The sequence below is a fragment of the Hemiscyllium ocellatum genome, chromosome 1, assembly GCF_020745735.1.
Source record: "Hemiscyllium ocellatum isolate sHemOce1 chromosome 1, sHemOce1.pat.X.cur, whole genome shotgun sequence".
NCBI lineage: Eukaryota > Metazoa > Chordata > Chondrichthyes > Orectolobiformes > Hemiscylliidae > Hemiscyllium > Hemiscyllium ocellatum.
In genome coordinates, this window is record NC_083401.1 from 154265389 (window position 1) to 154280583 (window position 15195).

At 39.5% G+C, this 15195-nt stretch overlaps 1 protein-coding gene across 4 annotated transcripts in view; it reads left to right on the top strand.

Annotated features, from left to right (window-relative positions):
* Positions 1-15195, top strand: part of acox3 (acyl-CoA oxidase 3, pristanoyl) — a 183058-nt gene that overhangs the window by 40493 nt on the left and 127370 nt on the right. For all 4 annotated transcript variants that reach the window (XM_060826927.1, XM_060826936.1, XM_060826943.1 and 1 more), the window contains one exon: positions 6370-6458. In XM_060826927.1, the coding sequence (XP_060682910.1) occupies positions 6370-6458 (89 nt within the window). The remainder of the gene's footprint in view (positions 1-6369; positions 6459-15195) is intronic.

Here is a 15195-nt window from a genome sequence, read left to right on the forward strand (position 1 = left end):
ACAGCACTCCAGTATGTTCAGAACCTACCGCAGGACCAGAGACAGTGAGGAAAAGTACTTTGCACTTGGGACATGTTGAAGATACTCCTGGTTTAAATTTTGAACTGGAGCCAAGTAGACTCTGTGGCAAATCTTCAACTACAAAGCATGAGTCCTATTGCAAATCAAGATTTTTTTTGTGTTTTCCCAAATATCCTTCCATGTCTCTGAGGAGATCTCAATGTCCAACTCTCTCTCCCTAATCCTGCAAAGCAGTTTGATCTCGCCTGAGGAACTGCCCCCAGCAGTTGTTAAAGAGTGCTGACAGAGTGTGTGCTCTTAGCACTGAGCACCCTTTTCTCTTTGTTGGATTTGTGGAGATCAGTTTTATCGGGATCTTTTTTGAATAAGATCCCTAATTTGATAAAAACGAAAGAGGTCCCTGCTAGATAGCTCATATTTCTGAGCTAACTGGTCAAAAGACATAATTGTGGCTCACTCACATAATTCATCCATGAGGGACTCACCCATGCGGGACACACCCCTAGCTGCCCAGTGTTTGAATCCTGACTCCATCGTCCCCAGTTGAAAATCTAGCATACCCACTATAGGTGTAAAATAAGATGTTTTGGCAATATTGCCTTGTCTCTGCCGCATTGCCCACCATGTTTTAATAATATTGAAAACCAATGGATTGTGGCAGTATTTCATGACTGTTCTTATTCTGTCCAAAAACAGCAAGCTAGTAAGAGGACACTTTGCTTGAGAGGTTTCAATATCTAACCATATTGAAAGAGAGTCTCCACAAGCCCAGTCACACTCATAACATGAAAGCGAGCCTAGTTTTGAATGTCTGTGAGATCCACTGCCCCCAGGCTTTTAAGGCAATTGCAATTTAGCTAATTTAATAAGGGGCTGCTTAAGATGCCAGATAAAAGAGCTGAACCAGCTGTTCAGTCTCCTGAACGTTTGCTTAGTGAAAATCAAGGGGAGCATGCACATAGGTTACAGTAGATGGGGAGAATATTAATTTTAATAAGAGCTATCCAACCTAACCATGAGACAAGACGTGCCTTCCATCTTTGAAGGTCTTGTTTGATTTTGTCAAATAAATGAACAAAATTAGTTTTATACACCCGAAGAGAAATTGGAGGAATGAATATACCCAAATACAGAAAATCCCCCGTGACCACTTAAAAGGGAATCGAGATTCGCCCTCAAAATTTAGTGAGACCACCCATAGGCATCGGCTCTGATTGCATAAAATTGATCTTTTACCCTGAAAAGGTGGCAAACAAACTGATGTATTGTTTCAGGCGAGGCTGTGAAACTGCTGGGTTTCACGAAAGGATGAGGACATCATTTGATTACAACAAAATCTTAGGTGATTTTGACCCCATTTCTGGAGCTGATATATTGGGATCCCTATGAATGGTCTCCGTCAATGGTTCAAATCACCAATGTAAAAAACAATGGCAATAGTGGACAGCCTTGTTGGCTACCCCTAAAGATACTAAAATTACTTGATTGTACACTTTTGGTGATGACTCCTGTGAGAGGGTCACTGTAGAGAAACTTTACCCATCTTATAAAGGCTTCACCCAAGCAAAGCCGCTCTAGAGTACAAAAAAGGTACAGCCATTCGACTCTGTCACATGCCTTCTCTGCATAATGAGAGATCACCGGTCCTTGTATAGACTGTTTTTAGATTAGATTAGACTTCCTACAGTGTGGAGACAGACCACTTGGCTCAACAAGTCGATGCGATCCCTCCAAAGACTAACCCAACCAGACCCATTCCCCTATCTTATTACTCTACATTTACCCCTGACTAATGCACCTAATATTGTGGACAATTTAGCATGGCCAGTTCACCTAACCTGCACGTCTTTGGATTGGAGGTGTAAACCGGAGCACCCAGAGGAAACCCACGCAGACACTGGGAGAATGTGCAAACTCCATATGGACAGTTGTCTGAAATGGGAATCAAACCTGGGTCCCTGGCACTGTGAGGCAGCAGTGCTAACCATGGAACCATCGTGCCACCCCTGTGTCGCATGTTGTTGACATGATTGAATTACATTAAGCAACCTCCTAACATAGTTGGAGGATCTGAAGCCCCTTATAAAGCCCTTCTGGTCCTTTTTAATAATCAAAGGCAACAGTTTTCAGCCTGAACACAAGGGTCTTAGAAAGGATGTTAAAATCAACATTTAAAAGTGAAACGGGCCTGTAAGAAGCACAGTCTTCTGAGACTTTACCTTTTTTATGAAAAAGAGAGATACTGACCTCTCTTGGAGATTGTGGGAGGCGGTCATTAAACATGTTGAGCATCGGACCTGACAACATGCTTATGAATTCCTTATAAAATTCACTGGGAAGTCCATTAGGACCAGGCGCCTTTCCACTCTGATGTTGCTTCACAGCCTCCTGCACCTCTTGCTCTGATAAGGGGACATTGAGAAAAGACTCTTGTTTCGGGGTCACACCCAGAAGCTCTAGATCCTAGAAAATAGACTCCATCCTGGTCCGCCCATCTTTACAACCTTCAGATTGGTATGATTCAGAGCAAAATTTCTGAAATGCCACACTTTTTTGGGCCCAGCGACCATAATTCTATTCGTTTTAAAGTAGTGATGGAAAAAGATAGACCAGATCTAAAAGTTGAAGTTCTAATTTTAACGGTATTAAACAAGAACTTGCAAAAGCTGATTGGAGGCAGATGTTCACAGGTAAGAGGATGGCTGAAAAATGGGAAACCTTTAGAAATGAGATAACAAGAATCCAGAGACAGAATATTCCTGTTAGGATGAAAGGAAAGGCTGGTAGGTGTAGATAATTCTGGATGACTAATGAAATTGAGGGTTTGGTTAAGAAAAAGAAGGAAGCATACGTCAGCTATAGACAAGATAAATCGAATGAACCCTTAAAAGAATATAAAGGTAGTTGGAGTATACTTAAGAGGGAAATCAGTAGGGCAAAAAGGGGGCATGGGATAACTTTGGCTAAGGACAAAAGGGTAACTAGGGAGAGAATAGGACCCCTCAAAGATCAGCCAGGTGGCCTTTGTGTGGAGCCACAGGAAATGGAGGGAAATACTTAACAAGTATTTGGCATTAATGTTTACTGTGGAAAAGGACATGGAAAATATAGAATGTAGGGAAATAGATGGTGACATTTTGCAAAAATGTCCATATTACAGAGGAGGAAGTGCTGGATGTTTTGAAACACATAGAAATGGATAAAGCTCCAGGACCTGATCAGGTGTACCCTAGAACCTGTGGGAAGCTAGAGAAGTGATTGCTGGGCCTCTTGCTGAGATATCTGTATCATCGATCATCACAGGAAAGGTGCCGGAAGGCTGAAGATTGGCTAACTTGGTGCCATTGTTTAAGAAAGGTGGTAAGGACAAGCCAGGGATCTATAGACGAATGAGCCTGACGTCGGTGGTGGACAAGATGTTGGAGGGAATCCTGAGGGACAGGATGTACATGTATTTGGAAAGGGAAGGACTGATTAGGGATAGTCAACATGGCTTTGTGCGTGTCTCACAAACTTGATTGAGTTTTTTTGAAGAAGTAAAAAGAGGATCAATGAGGACAGAGCGGTGGACATGATCCATTTGGACTTCAGTAAGGCGTTCAACAATGTTCCCCATGGGAGACTGGTTAGCGAGGTAACAACTCATGGAATACAGGGAAAACTATCCATTTGGATATAAAACTAGCTCGAAAACAGAGGGTGGTGGTGGAGGTTTGTTTTTCAGACTGGAGGCCTGTGACCAGTGGAGTGCCACAAGGATCGGTGCTGGGTCCACTACTTTTGGGCAACCTGTCTACCATGGGATCCATAAGGCAATTAAAACTTCCCCCTAAGATGATATGCTAAAACTGATCAATTTAGAGAAAGAATCTACTAGAAACTTGAGTGGATGGGTCAGGGGCAGTAGACGTTTAAAATACCATATTCTTCCCCATTTATCAGGGCTTCCAGGATTACAAACCTCCCGCCTGTGTCTTTAACACAGTCTAGTAGCTTAAATGGAAGATGCCTACGAACCAATATTGCCAATCCCCTACTCCTCGTATTAAAATATGACAAGTAAACCCAATCAAAGCCATTCTGCTGCAATTTCAAATGCTCCCTATCATCCAAGTGCATCACCTTCAATAAATCAATATCCACCTTTTCCCTCCTAAGACTCGAGAGTACCTTTTTCCTCTTAATTGGTGAGTGACTCCCTTTGATGTTCCAGATATACCAGTTAAACAAGTCATTACCTTCTGCAGTAACATTTAGACTCCAGAGACTGAGAACTTGAATTACAAATCACTGAGTCTTAGTGAAGGAAAATCCACAGAATGTAAAAACTACACAAACTAAAACACTACAGAGCTATCAAAAACTATGTACGACAAAAACCAAAAAGCAAAACAACATATAAAGAGCCAATGGCACTCGATAGGGAAATTCACCCCCTGAACAAAGGGGGCACCTACACACCCAAAACTTAACTTTCTGCCGCATTGTCAGTACAACAACTAGGGCATTTAAATAACTGAACCTGGCATACACTGCCCATAAATAGGCATCTAGCCATCCCAACCATTTTCTCTCCTCCAAGCTAGAGCTGCAAAGCAAACACAAGCAGCAATGAAAGAAAATACACAAAAGAATAACAACGTGAACTAAGAAGTTAAAATGGAATAGTAAGTATCCCACCCATCCCTTGGTACAGTTTAACTTAGAAATTAAAAGTAAATACCCCTGCCGCTTCTGAGCATAATTTAAACCAGATTATTACCAGAAATATAGAGAAAAAAACCCGCAACACAGCTTCCTCTTTTTTTAAAAGAAAAAAAAGGCATATCTAAACAACACTCCTATTTGTTTATGCTAAATTGTTCAGACTGAGTTACTTTGTCCATAAAATCTCTTGCCTTCTCTGACGAGTCAAAGAAATATACAGATCCATTCAAGGCGATCTGAAGCACTGCCGGTACCTCAGAGTACTGGATCCTGAGCTTCCTCAGTCTTTTCTTAATGCCATCATAGAATTTCATTTTCAGGATCACCACTGCTGTGAAGTCTTGGAAAAGCATGATCCTAGAGCCCTCATAAACTGAGGCCTTCAGATCCTTCCCCTAGATTCTGGAAGCTTCCACAATTCTCTGCTTATCTCTATAATTATGAAACAGCACCAGGTTAGGTTGAGGGTATTGGTACAAACCTGGCCTCCTATCATGACCCGGTGAGCCCTCTCAACCTTCAGACTTCCCATTCCAGTCTCCAAGTTAAGGAATTTTGGCATCCAGTCCTCAATAAATTCCACTGGTCGCTCACCTACCTTTCCCTCCGTAGGACCAATGACTAACATTTTCTTCCTGCTTTTTAACCCCTTCCATAAGGCAATACATTTCTTTCTGTCTACTCTATCTATGCCCCTCATGACTTTGTACACCTCAATCAAGTTCCTTTAAGCTTTTTCCTGCTCTAAGGAAAACAACCAAGCCTACCTAGTTCTTTTTCACAGGTGAATCACTCTTACCCAGGCAAAATCCTGGTGATACTCTTCTCCATCTTATTGCATTACTGAGTAAACATGAAGGATCAAAAGTCCTGCAGTAACTCCTGTTTCTTATGCTGTTGTGTTTCCTTCCAAGTGGTACCTGACTTCTCGTGGGCAGAATGGCATGGGCATGGTCATGGTCATGGTCAATGAAACTGGGAACTAGAAGCATGGGACAACTGTGATCCACTTAACCAAAATGCACAGAAACACCATATTAATTAGATTTGTATCAATTCAGCCCTTTTCTTAAATTATGTAGTTATAGAGCTGTGGTCAGTAATATATTTATAAATGCAATTACTGTTGTTAAATGTATGTGCATTCATTTATGAGGTTTCTATTGTTTGATTTAGCTTGATTTATGAAATTGATGATCAAGTTGTACAAGAAACACAGTTTGCCTGTTTTAATTTATGATTGAAAGAAATGTTAAGAACCATTTCTTGATAAAATAACTTTTAAAAGGATTTGATTTGTAAATTTTAAGTTTTGTTGATGGGTATTATAGTTGTTTCATTTTGCTCTATTTATTTTGTGCTATTAAGGGATGGTGGAGAATGTATCCTTCCAGTTCAGATAACAAGTATATCAGCACCTAGCATTTCTTGGTCAACCATACTGTGACTGCTGACCAATTATGATAAAGGTCAACCCATTGGAATACGGATAAAGATTGCCCAACTTAATTAAACATGCAAGGCATTTATAAAGATTTCTGTCCATTGTTTAAAATTTGGTTTCAAAAGTGAATGATCAATTTCTAATTTAACTTTCTCCTTTTTTAATTTTGATTTCAATGGAAATCAAAATGTATTTAGATCAGAGATCCAAAGACCTTACTTGCAATGCCTGGAGTAATGGTTGGAGATATTGGAAAAAAGTTGGGATTAAATGGAATAGACAATGGGTAAGAATGTTTTATTTGAGGTTAAACCTAAATTTAAGATGTGATTTGCATTAGTTACTTTTTCATCTTTACTTCTGCTCATCTGTTTCTTGTTACCCAAATGTTGGAATTCAATGGTATGGCATAGCAAACTGCTCACTTGTATGTGTGGAGAAGCTTCCAGAAACAATTATTTGGATTAGAATTAGTAGTCACATGGAATCATGTGAATTGTTTAGAAAAGACAAAAAGGGATTTCTGAAGAAGTGATTGTATTTTAGTAATTAGCAAGTGCTAGTTGTAGAGGTAACAGAAAAGCGTGTTGAGGGTATTGCTGTTGATGTGATATACATTGACTTTGAAGAAGCTTTCCATGCAATGACACACAAGAACTGGTGAGAGAAGTATAGCTCATGGAACAAAAGGAACAACAGAAGTTTGGAGACAAAATCATTTGAGTAATAGAAAACTGAGTAATGGCCAATGGATATTTTTCCTGCTGGAGGAAAAGTTGCAATGGAGTTTTGATACAAAACTTAGAAACATTTTAAACTGAGTAGAACATTGCTAAAGAACATTGACAGGTTGGAAGAGTTGGCAGATAGTTTGCAGGTGAGGTTCATTGTAGAAAAATGATGCATTTCTGTAGCAAGAGCATGGAGATGCAATATAAAATTATGTGTACTATTCTTTAGCAGAAGGACCGAGGTGTATGTGTGCAAAGTTGCTAAGAAACATAAGAACTAGGAACAGGAGTAGGCAATTCAGCTCCTTGACCCTGCTGTGCCATTCAGTGTGATTATGGCTGATCTCATGCCAGCCTCAAATCCACTTTTCTGAAACTTCGTCATAATCCTTCAACCTGTTACTAATGAAAACTCTGTCTATTTCCTTAAATTTATTCTGTCCCAGTATACACCACAGTCTGGGGTAGTGAATTTCAGATTCATGACTCTTTGAGAGAAGGATTTCTCCTCATTTCTGTTTTAAATATGCTACCCCTTATTCTGAAACTATAATCTCTCAATTCTAGATTGCCCCACAAGAGGAAATCTTTTGTCAATTTGCTTTAATATCCTATATGCCTCAATCAGATTATAGACCCAAACTGTTCAATCTCTTACATAAGATAAAGTCCTCACCTCTGGAACCAATCTAGTAAGCCACCTCTAAACTGCATTTCATGCAATTACATCCATCCTCAAGTGACAGGATCAAAGCTGTATACCATACTTCAGGTGCAGTCTGACTAATACCTTGTATAGTTTCAGCAACTTGTATGCTCTATTCCTTTTGCAATAAACGCCAAAATTCTGTTTACCTTCCTTACTACCTGCTGTACTTTCATACTAGTTTTCTGTGGTTCATGCACAAGAATATACCAAAGCACTCTGAAGTTACTCTCCATTAAGCTGAGTTGCCTTTCTATTCTTACAACCAAAATAGATAACCTCACAATTATCCATTTTCAATTCTATCTGTCAAATCTTGGCCCATTCATCTAACCTATCCATTTTCATTTGTGATTTCTTGTCTCTTTGTTGCAGCTTACTTTCCCACCTAATTTAGTGTCATCTGCAAATTAGACGACAGTATCTTCTGTCCCTGCATCCAAACCATGAATATAGATTGTAAATAATTGGGGCCCAAAGATCAAATCTCGTGGCACCTCACTAGTTATATCTTGCCAATTAAAAAAAAGGCACATTTATTCTAACTGTTTGCTTTCTGTTTGTTAGCCAAACCTCTATCGAAAATAAGAAATTACCCCTAACTGCATGTGATCTTACCTTCTGCATTAAATTTTTGTGTAGCAGCTTATCAAATACCTTCTGGAAGTCCAGATATTTCACAGTCACAGGATCCCCATTATCCACCTTGCTTGTTACATCTTAAAAGAACTCTAGCTAATTCGTCAAACATGGTTTACCCTTCATAAAATCATACTGACTGATGGATTGTGTTTGACTTTCAAAATGTTCTGTTATTCCTTAATAACAGACTGTAACAATTTCCTAATGACACATATTAAACACTGATTTATAGTTTCCTGCCTCCTTCACATTTTGAATAAGAGCATTATATTATCATTTGTCCAATACACTGGCAACTTTCCTGAATCCAAGGAATTTTAGAATATGATAGGCAATGGATCCACTATTTCTCGTACCATTTCCTTTGAGATCTTATGATAGGCCATTGGGAACAAAAGCAGAAATCGCTGGAGGAATTCAGCAAGGCCAGCAGCATCTGTGAAGAGAAAACAGAATTAACGTTTCAAATCCAATGGCGCTTCTTCAGTCCAGTTCAAAATTCCAGCATCCTCAATTCCTTGTTTTATTGTAGGCCATCAGGCCTGGGGACTTGTTTATCTTCAATCACAATAGTTTGCTCACTCTTGTGTCATTAATCATGATTGTTCTAAGTTCCGAATTTCTATAACTTCTGCAGTACCTGTTAATATTGAGATAATACTTATGCCTTCCACTGTGAAAACTGATGCAAAATATTCATTTATGTCTTTGACATTTCTATGTTTCCCACTATGAATTCTCCCCTCTCATCCTCCAAGTGACCAATGTATACTTTATACGAGCTTTTGCTATCCTTTTTTATATCAGTGCAAGTTTTCTTTCATCATGACTTTTTTTTAGTAACCTTTCATCGATCTGTAACAGTTTCCCAATCTCTCAGCTCGTTACCAGCCTTTATCTTAGTTTTTGTCTTTGTTATCTTTAATTTTCTTGCTTAACTATGTACATTTTTCCTTTTTTTTCCTTCTTACAATCTTTCTTTCTCTTTGGAATACGTTTGAGTGACAGAATAGGTAGATTAAACAGTTAATAAAGCTTGCAGCATTGGGCTTTATTAATAGGGGCGTAGAGCACAAGAGCAAGGAGATTATACTGAACTTCTATAAGACACTGGTTAGACATCAGCTAGGATATTGTATATAATTCTAGTGCCAGAAATGAGACATTTCTATTGTAAGGATACATTGGAGAAGTTGGGACTGTTTGGCTTGGAGAGAAGGCTGTGTGGAAATTTGACAGAGTTTTTCAGTGCCATTGCTGGACAGAGTAAATAGGGAGGAAAGCTATGCCCAATTGTGAAATAATTGAGAATGAGAGAGCACATATATGAGGCAATTTGTAAAATATGCATAATAAAGTGAGAAAATATTTTTTTACGCGAGTGTAGTTAGGGGATGGAGCACACTGCCTGGTAGTTTGATGGAGGCGTGTTCAATTAAAGCATTCAAAAGGGGATTAAGTCATTATTTAAGTGAAATAATATTAAGGGTTATGGGAAAAAAAGCAGGGTTTTTTTAAAAGGACTTTTTTTCTGAACTAATCTACACTGACACTTCTGAATTAACCTATATTTTTCCATGGAACTTTTAATTTTATCCCAAGTTATCCCAGTTATTTGAGTTGTGAGCCTTTTTGATTGTGGTCAATGAAAGCTGCCATTGGAGGTATTATTAACCAACAGTAGTCAGTTAAGCCCAGCTTTATAATGCCATAGGTGAACTGTTTGCTGAGCTCATCACCTTCCCTAGCAACATGACAAACTATTGCAATTCAATATACTTGCTGGATTTCTCAAAGATTCAAAGAATTGTAAATTACACATGCATAGAATATCTTTAATTCTGTTACTTACGTCACCGGAAGTTATTCCATTCTATCAAAGTTAACTTGCTTGCAACTACCAGCACTAATTAGAATGGAACCTGGCTTTATTGACACTTGCCATGAAATTCCTAAATAAATGGGTCAGATCCAGTAAACAAAGTCTTAAATGGCTTCTCAGAGATCAGAACACTTAAAGCTGTAACTTTAACACCACCGAGCACCAATATAACTATGTCCATTCTACCACCAATCTTCTCATGTAAAGGAATTGGAATTTTGTAAATGCATACTAGATTTCTGGATCAGTTTGTGGATGTTCAATAATGTCTGAAACGAGGGTGCCAAGATCACCTAGAATAAAACGGAAGTTAAAATTATTTTACTGCTCAAATAGGTACAGTATTAAGCTTTGTAATACTTTTTACTGTGCTAATTCATTGAAGAGATAATATAAAATGAAGAGTGTAAATCTAAAAAGAATGCAGGAGTGGAGAAGCTTGGGTACATATGTGCACAAATCATTTCACCTTTTAATGAAAATGTGATTAAGAAAGTATATAGTGTTCTCAGATTTACTGCTAGGAGCATGCAGTCTAAAAGTAAAGAGGTTGTTTACCATTGTGTAGAACATTGGTTCAGCCTCAGCTGGGTATTCCATCCAATTGCAGACACTACAAGTAAGTATTAAGGAGAATGCAGAAAAGACTTACAAGAATAGTTCCAGGGATAAGGAACTTCACTTACACAGATCAGGGAACTTGATTCTATTTTCCTTTAAGAGAAGGTTGTGGGATTGAATAGACCCATTCAAAGTCATGGAGTGGAGTGGATGAGGAAAAAAACTATTTCTATTGGTGGGTGATTGAAAACAAGAGGACTTTAAGTAACAAAAGAAGTGATGGTGGCATTGGGAAATATTTCTCATGCAAGTGCTAGAACATATTGAGAAAGTTGTTTCCAGAACATGTGGGATCTTAGTTTTCATAATTGAGTTGTGGAGTAGAGTTTTCGGGAAGTTATGCTGACCCTTTTGCAAAGCACTAGTCAGGCCAAAACTACAGCATTGAGTCCCCTTCTGGTGACGACTCTTCAGGAATGATGCAGAGTGTTCTTCAGAGGAGATCTACCAGAATTGTTTCTGGAATGATGGAATTTAGCTACAGGTTTGGTTTGGAAAAGTTGGAATTCCCCTCCTTAGAGCAAAAGAAATTGAAGGGAGATTTGATAGTTATATAAGATTATGACAAGGTTATAGAGATAGATAAAGAAAAGCTGTTTCTAATATCTATTATACAAGGCGCACAAGGCCCCAAAATACATTTTTTTGGTCAGAAACGCAAGGAGAGGAGGGACTTTTTAGGCATCAAATGATAATATTTGAATCTCACTGTGTATCAGGCTGGTGAAAGCAGAGATATTCAGTGTTTTCAGAGGAAATCAGATGGACCCTTAAAAGGAACAAAGTTGCAGCAATCGGTGGTAGAGGATTGGAATGAGGCTGACTAGATTGTCCTCGAGTGAGACTGCATAGACTCGTTGATACAAATGTCCTCCTCCTGTTCTCTATCACTATGTAAGTAGATTTGTCAAATCATCATTAACTTTTCAAGAGCAGCTAATGGTGGTCAATAAATGTTGGTGTTGCTTCTGTCATCCCAGGCTTTATAGATGAATTATTTTTAAAAGAAATTCAAATCAAAACTTCAGTGATGAGAACTAGTGGAGGCTGGGGTTAAAGAGCAAGACTTTGTGAGAGATGAAGAAGAGCAGTGGAACTTTAGGTAAAGCAAAACTTTTGTAGAAAGCAAAACTAATAGAAAGAATTGAAGACAAATCAAGATTTTAATTCATTCAAAATCTTGCACAGAATTAAAATTGGGCCCAATAAGCTTGAAAATTATATTGGCATAATTGAGAATTTCAATGGATTTGCAAATAAAGGCAGGGACTGACAATATTACAAAAGGCAGTTTTGATAGAGAAAGTCAAGTGCAGGATCGTACAAGTTGCCATGTTTGTGCATTCTTGGAAAAGAAAATTTAACTCCATTCTATTGTCTGCAGAGTACATTGTTGATAAAATCCAGTCATTTTGCTATCCATACTCAATAAGTATTTAACAGCCATATATTTTAGAGAGGGGACAAAATAAATACTGTGGCTTTGGAAGATAAAAATAAACATATTCAGTCAGATATGCTATAATGTGAGTTTCTTCAGTCTGAATTGACTATAACGTGATCGACGAATTTAAACCATTGTTTGTAGAATGCAAACTGTCCTTACCTGTTCTGGCTGTAACGCAATTCTGGGCCCATTGTCTTAAATGGTGCTGCTATTATGCAATTTTCTTATAACTGGGGGCTTGCATGGGAAAGGAACTATCGCGTTGTATCAGAACAAACTGTACGTCTTACTTTTCACTTGGATTTTTCTTTCTGTCATTCTTGTTGCTTTGCATGGCTTTGCCACTAGGTGGCAACATATATCTTAACACAGAGTTACTTTTTTTAATGCTCAGAATCCTTTCATTGGCTATTCCTGCTATTTGAATCTGAACTTATAATAAAGAGAATTAAAAACGCCCGAATACTGCTTCTATGGTTCCTCACCTAAGTTGTAACACTAGTGGGTGACTGCATTTTCCTTGATTTATTTGTGTCTAAGGAGATTTTATAAGTTATGCTAAATAGAATGCCACCCAACAATCCCACCGCTCTGTGGCTGAACACTTCAACTCCCCCTCCCACTCCGTCAAAGACATGCAGGTCCTGGGCCTCCTCCATTGCCAAACCGTTATCACCCAATGCCTGGAGGAGGAACAACTCATATTCTGCCTTGGGACGCTGCACCCACACAGGATAAATGTGGATTTCAACAGCTGCCTCATTTTCCCTCCCCCAACATTATCCCAGTCCCAAGCCTCCAACTTGGCACTGCCCTCTGTACCTGCCCATCACTCCCCTAGACCTATCACTTTCATCCATCTACCGCTTTCTCAGCTACCTTTCCCCAAACCCCACCCCATTCTATTTATTCTCAGCCCCAACCCACAAGCCTCATTCCTGATGAAGGGCTTTTGCCTGAAATGTCGAGTCTCCAGTTCCTCGGATGCTGCCTGACCTGCTGTGCTTTTCAGCACTACGCTCTCAACGCTGATCTCCAGCATCTGCAATGCTCTCTTTCTCTTGCTTAAGAGAATATCCAGAATGCATTATATAATTATTTATTAGTTGCTGCACTCAGCTATCAATCACTAATGGAATTTAGCAATAACAGTAAGATTATTCTGGATAGTGCATTAGCACTGGGCTTTTAATTGTTTTTCTTAAAGCTAAATTCTGGAGGTGCAGAACCTTATTTACCATTTTTGAGTTCTGCTAAACATGGTCTGACTAACCAGAAGACAGAACTACATTACGTTGGTCATATATAGGGGTAGATTTTTGTTTTTGTAGCACATAAATTTAAACTTGGCAGGCGCATAGCATGTTTAATTTGGAGTTTGCTCAATTTCCTTCATAGAGTCATAGAGGTATACAGCATGGAAACAGACCCTTCGGTCCAACCTGTCCATGCCGACCAGATATCCCAACCCAATCTAGTCCCATCTGCCAGCACCCGGCCCATATTCCTCCAAACCGTTCCTATTCATATACCCATCCAGATGCCTCTTAAATGTTGCAATTGTACCAGTCTCCCCCACTTCCTCTGGCAGCTCATTCCATACACGTACCACCCTCTGCGTGAAAAAGTTGCCCCTTAGGTCTCTTTTATACCTTTCCCCTCTCACCCTATACCTATACCCTCTAGTTCTGGACTCCCTGACCCCAGGGAAAAGACTGTCTATTTACTCAATCCATGCCCCTCATAATTTTGTAAACCCCTATAAGGTGACCCCTCAGCCTCTGACGCTCCAAGGAAAACAGCCCCAGCCTGTTCAGCCTCTCCCGATAGCTCAAATCCTCCAACCCTGGCAACATCCTTGTAAATCCTTTCTGAACCCTTTCAAGTTTCACAACATCTTTCCGATAGGAAGGAGACCAGAATTGCACACAATATTCCAACAGTGGCCTAACCAATGTCCTGTACAGCCGCAACATGACCTTCCAATTCCTGTACTCAATACTCTCACCAATAAAGGAAAGCATACCTAATGCCTTCTTCATGAATTTTATTTGAAGCAATATTAAGCAGGTATTGCTGTGCTGCTTTCTCCGCTCTAACAGGTAATGGATTATGCACAGACAATAACATCAAACAACTACCCAATCGTGCCTTTATGCTTAGTAAGGATTAGACAATGTCATCCTCGGCAATCACTTGCTAATGAGTTAGACTGTCCACCTAAGGAATTCTATGTCACTGGTCATTGCTTCTATGGGTCCTTCTCTGGCTGATGAGCCTGATCTTAGAGCCACATTTTCAAGGTGTTTCCAGGAGATGAAATTGGTCATTGGCCTTGAAGTTGCTGCCATTCCTTTCTCCAGTTCCTTATTCATGCTTCCTTTTTTCACAGGTTTTCTTAAAGAATTATGTCTCTTCATACAAGAGCTTCCTCCAAATTGTTTTTTTCTGAATGAGGGTCTCCCATATAGAACATAGAACATAGAAAAATACAGCGCAGTACAGGCCCTTCGGCCCTCGATGTTGCGCCGACCAAAGTCTACCTAACCTACACTAGCCCAATAACCTCCATATGCTTATTCAATGCCCGCTTAAATGACCATAAAGAGGGAGAGTTCACCACTGCTACTGGCAGGGCATTCCATGAACTCACAACCCGCTGAGTAAAGAATCTACCCCTAACATCTGTCCTATACCTACCATCCCTTAATTTAAAGCTGTGTCCCCTAGTAACAGCTGACTCCATTAACAGAAAACGGTTCTCAGTGTCTACCCTATCTAAACCCCTAATCATCTTGTACACCTCTATCAAATCTCCCCTAAACCTTCTTTTCTCCAATGAGAACAGTCCCAAGTGCCTCAGCCTTTCCTCATACGATCTTCCTACCATGCCAGGCAACATCCTGGTAAACCTCCTCTGCACTCGTTCTAATGCCTCCACATCCTTCCTATAGTATGGCGACCAAAACTGCACACAATACTCCAGATGAGGCC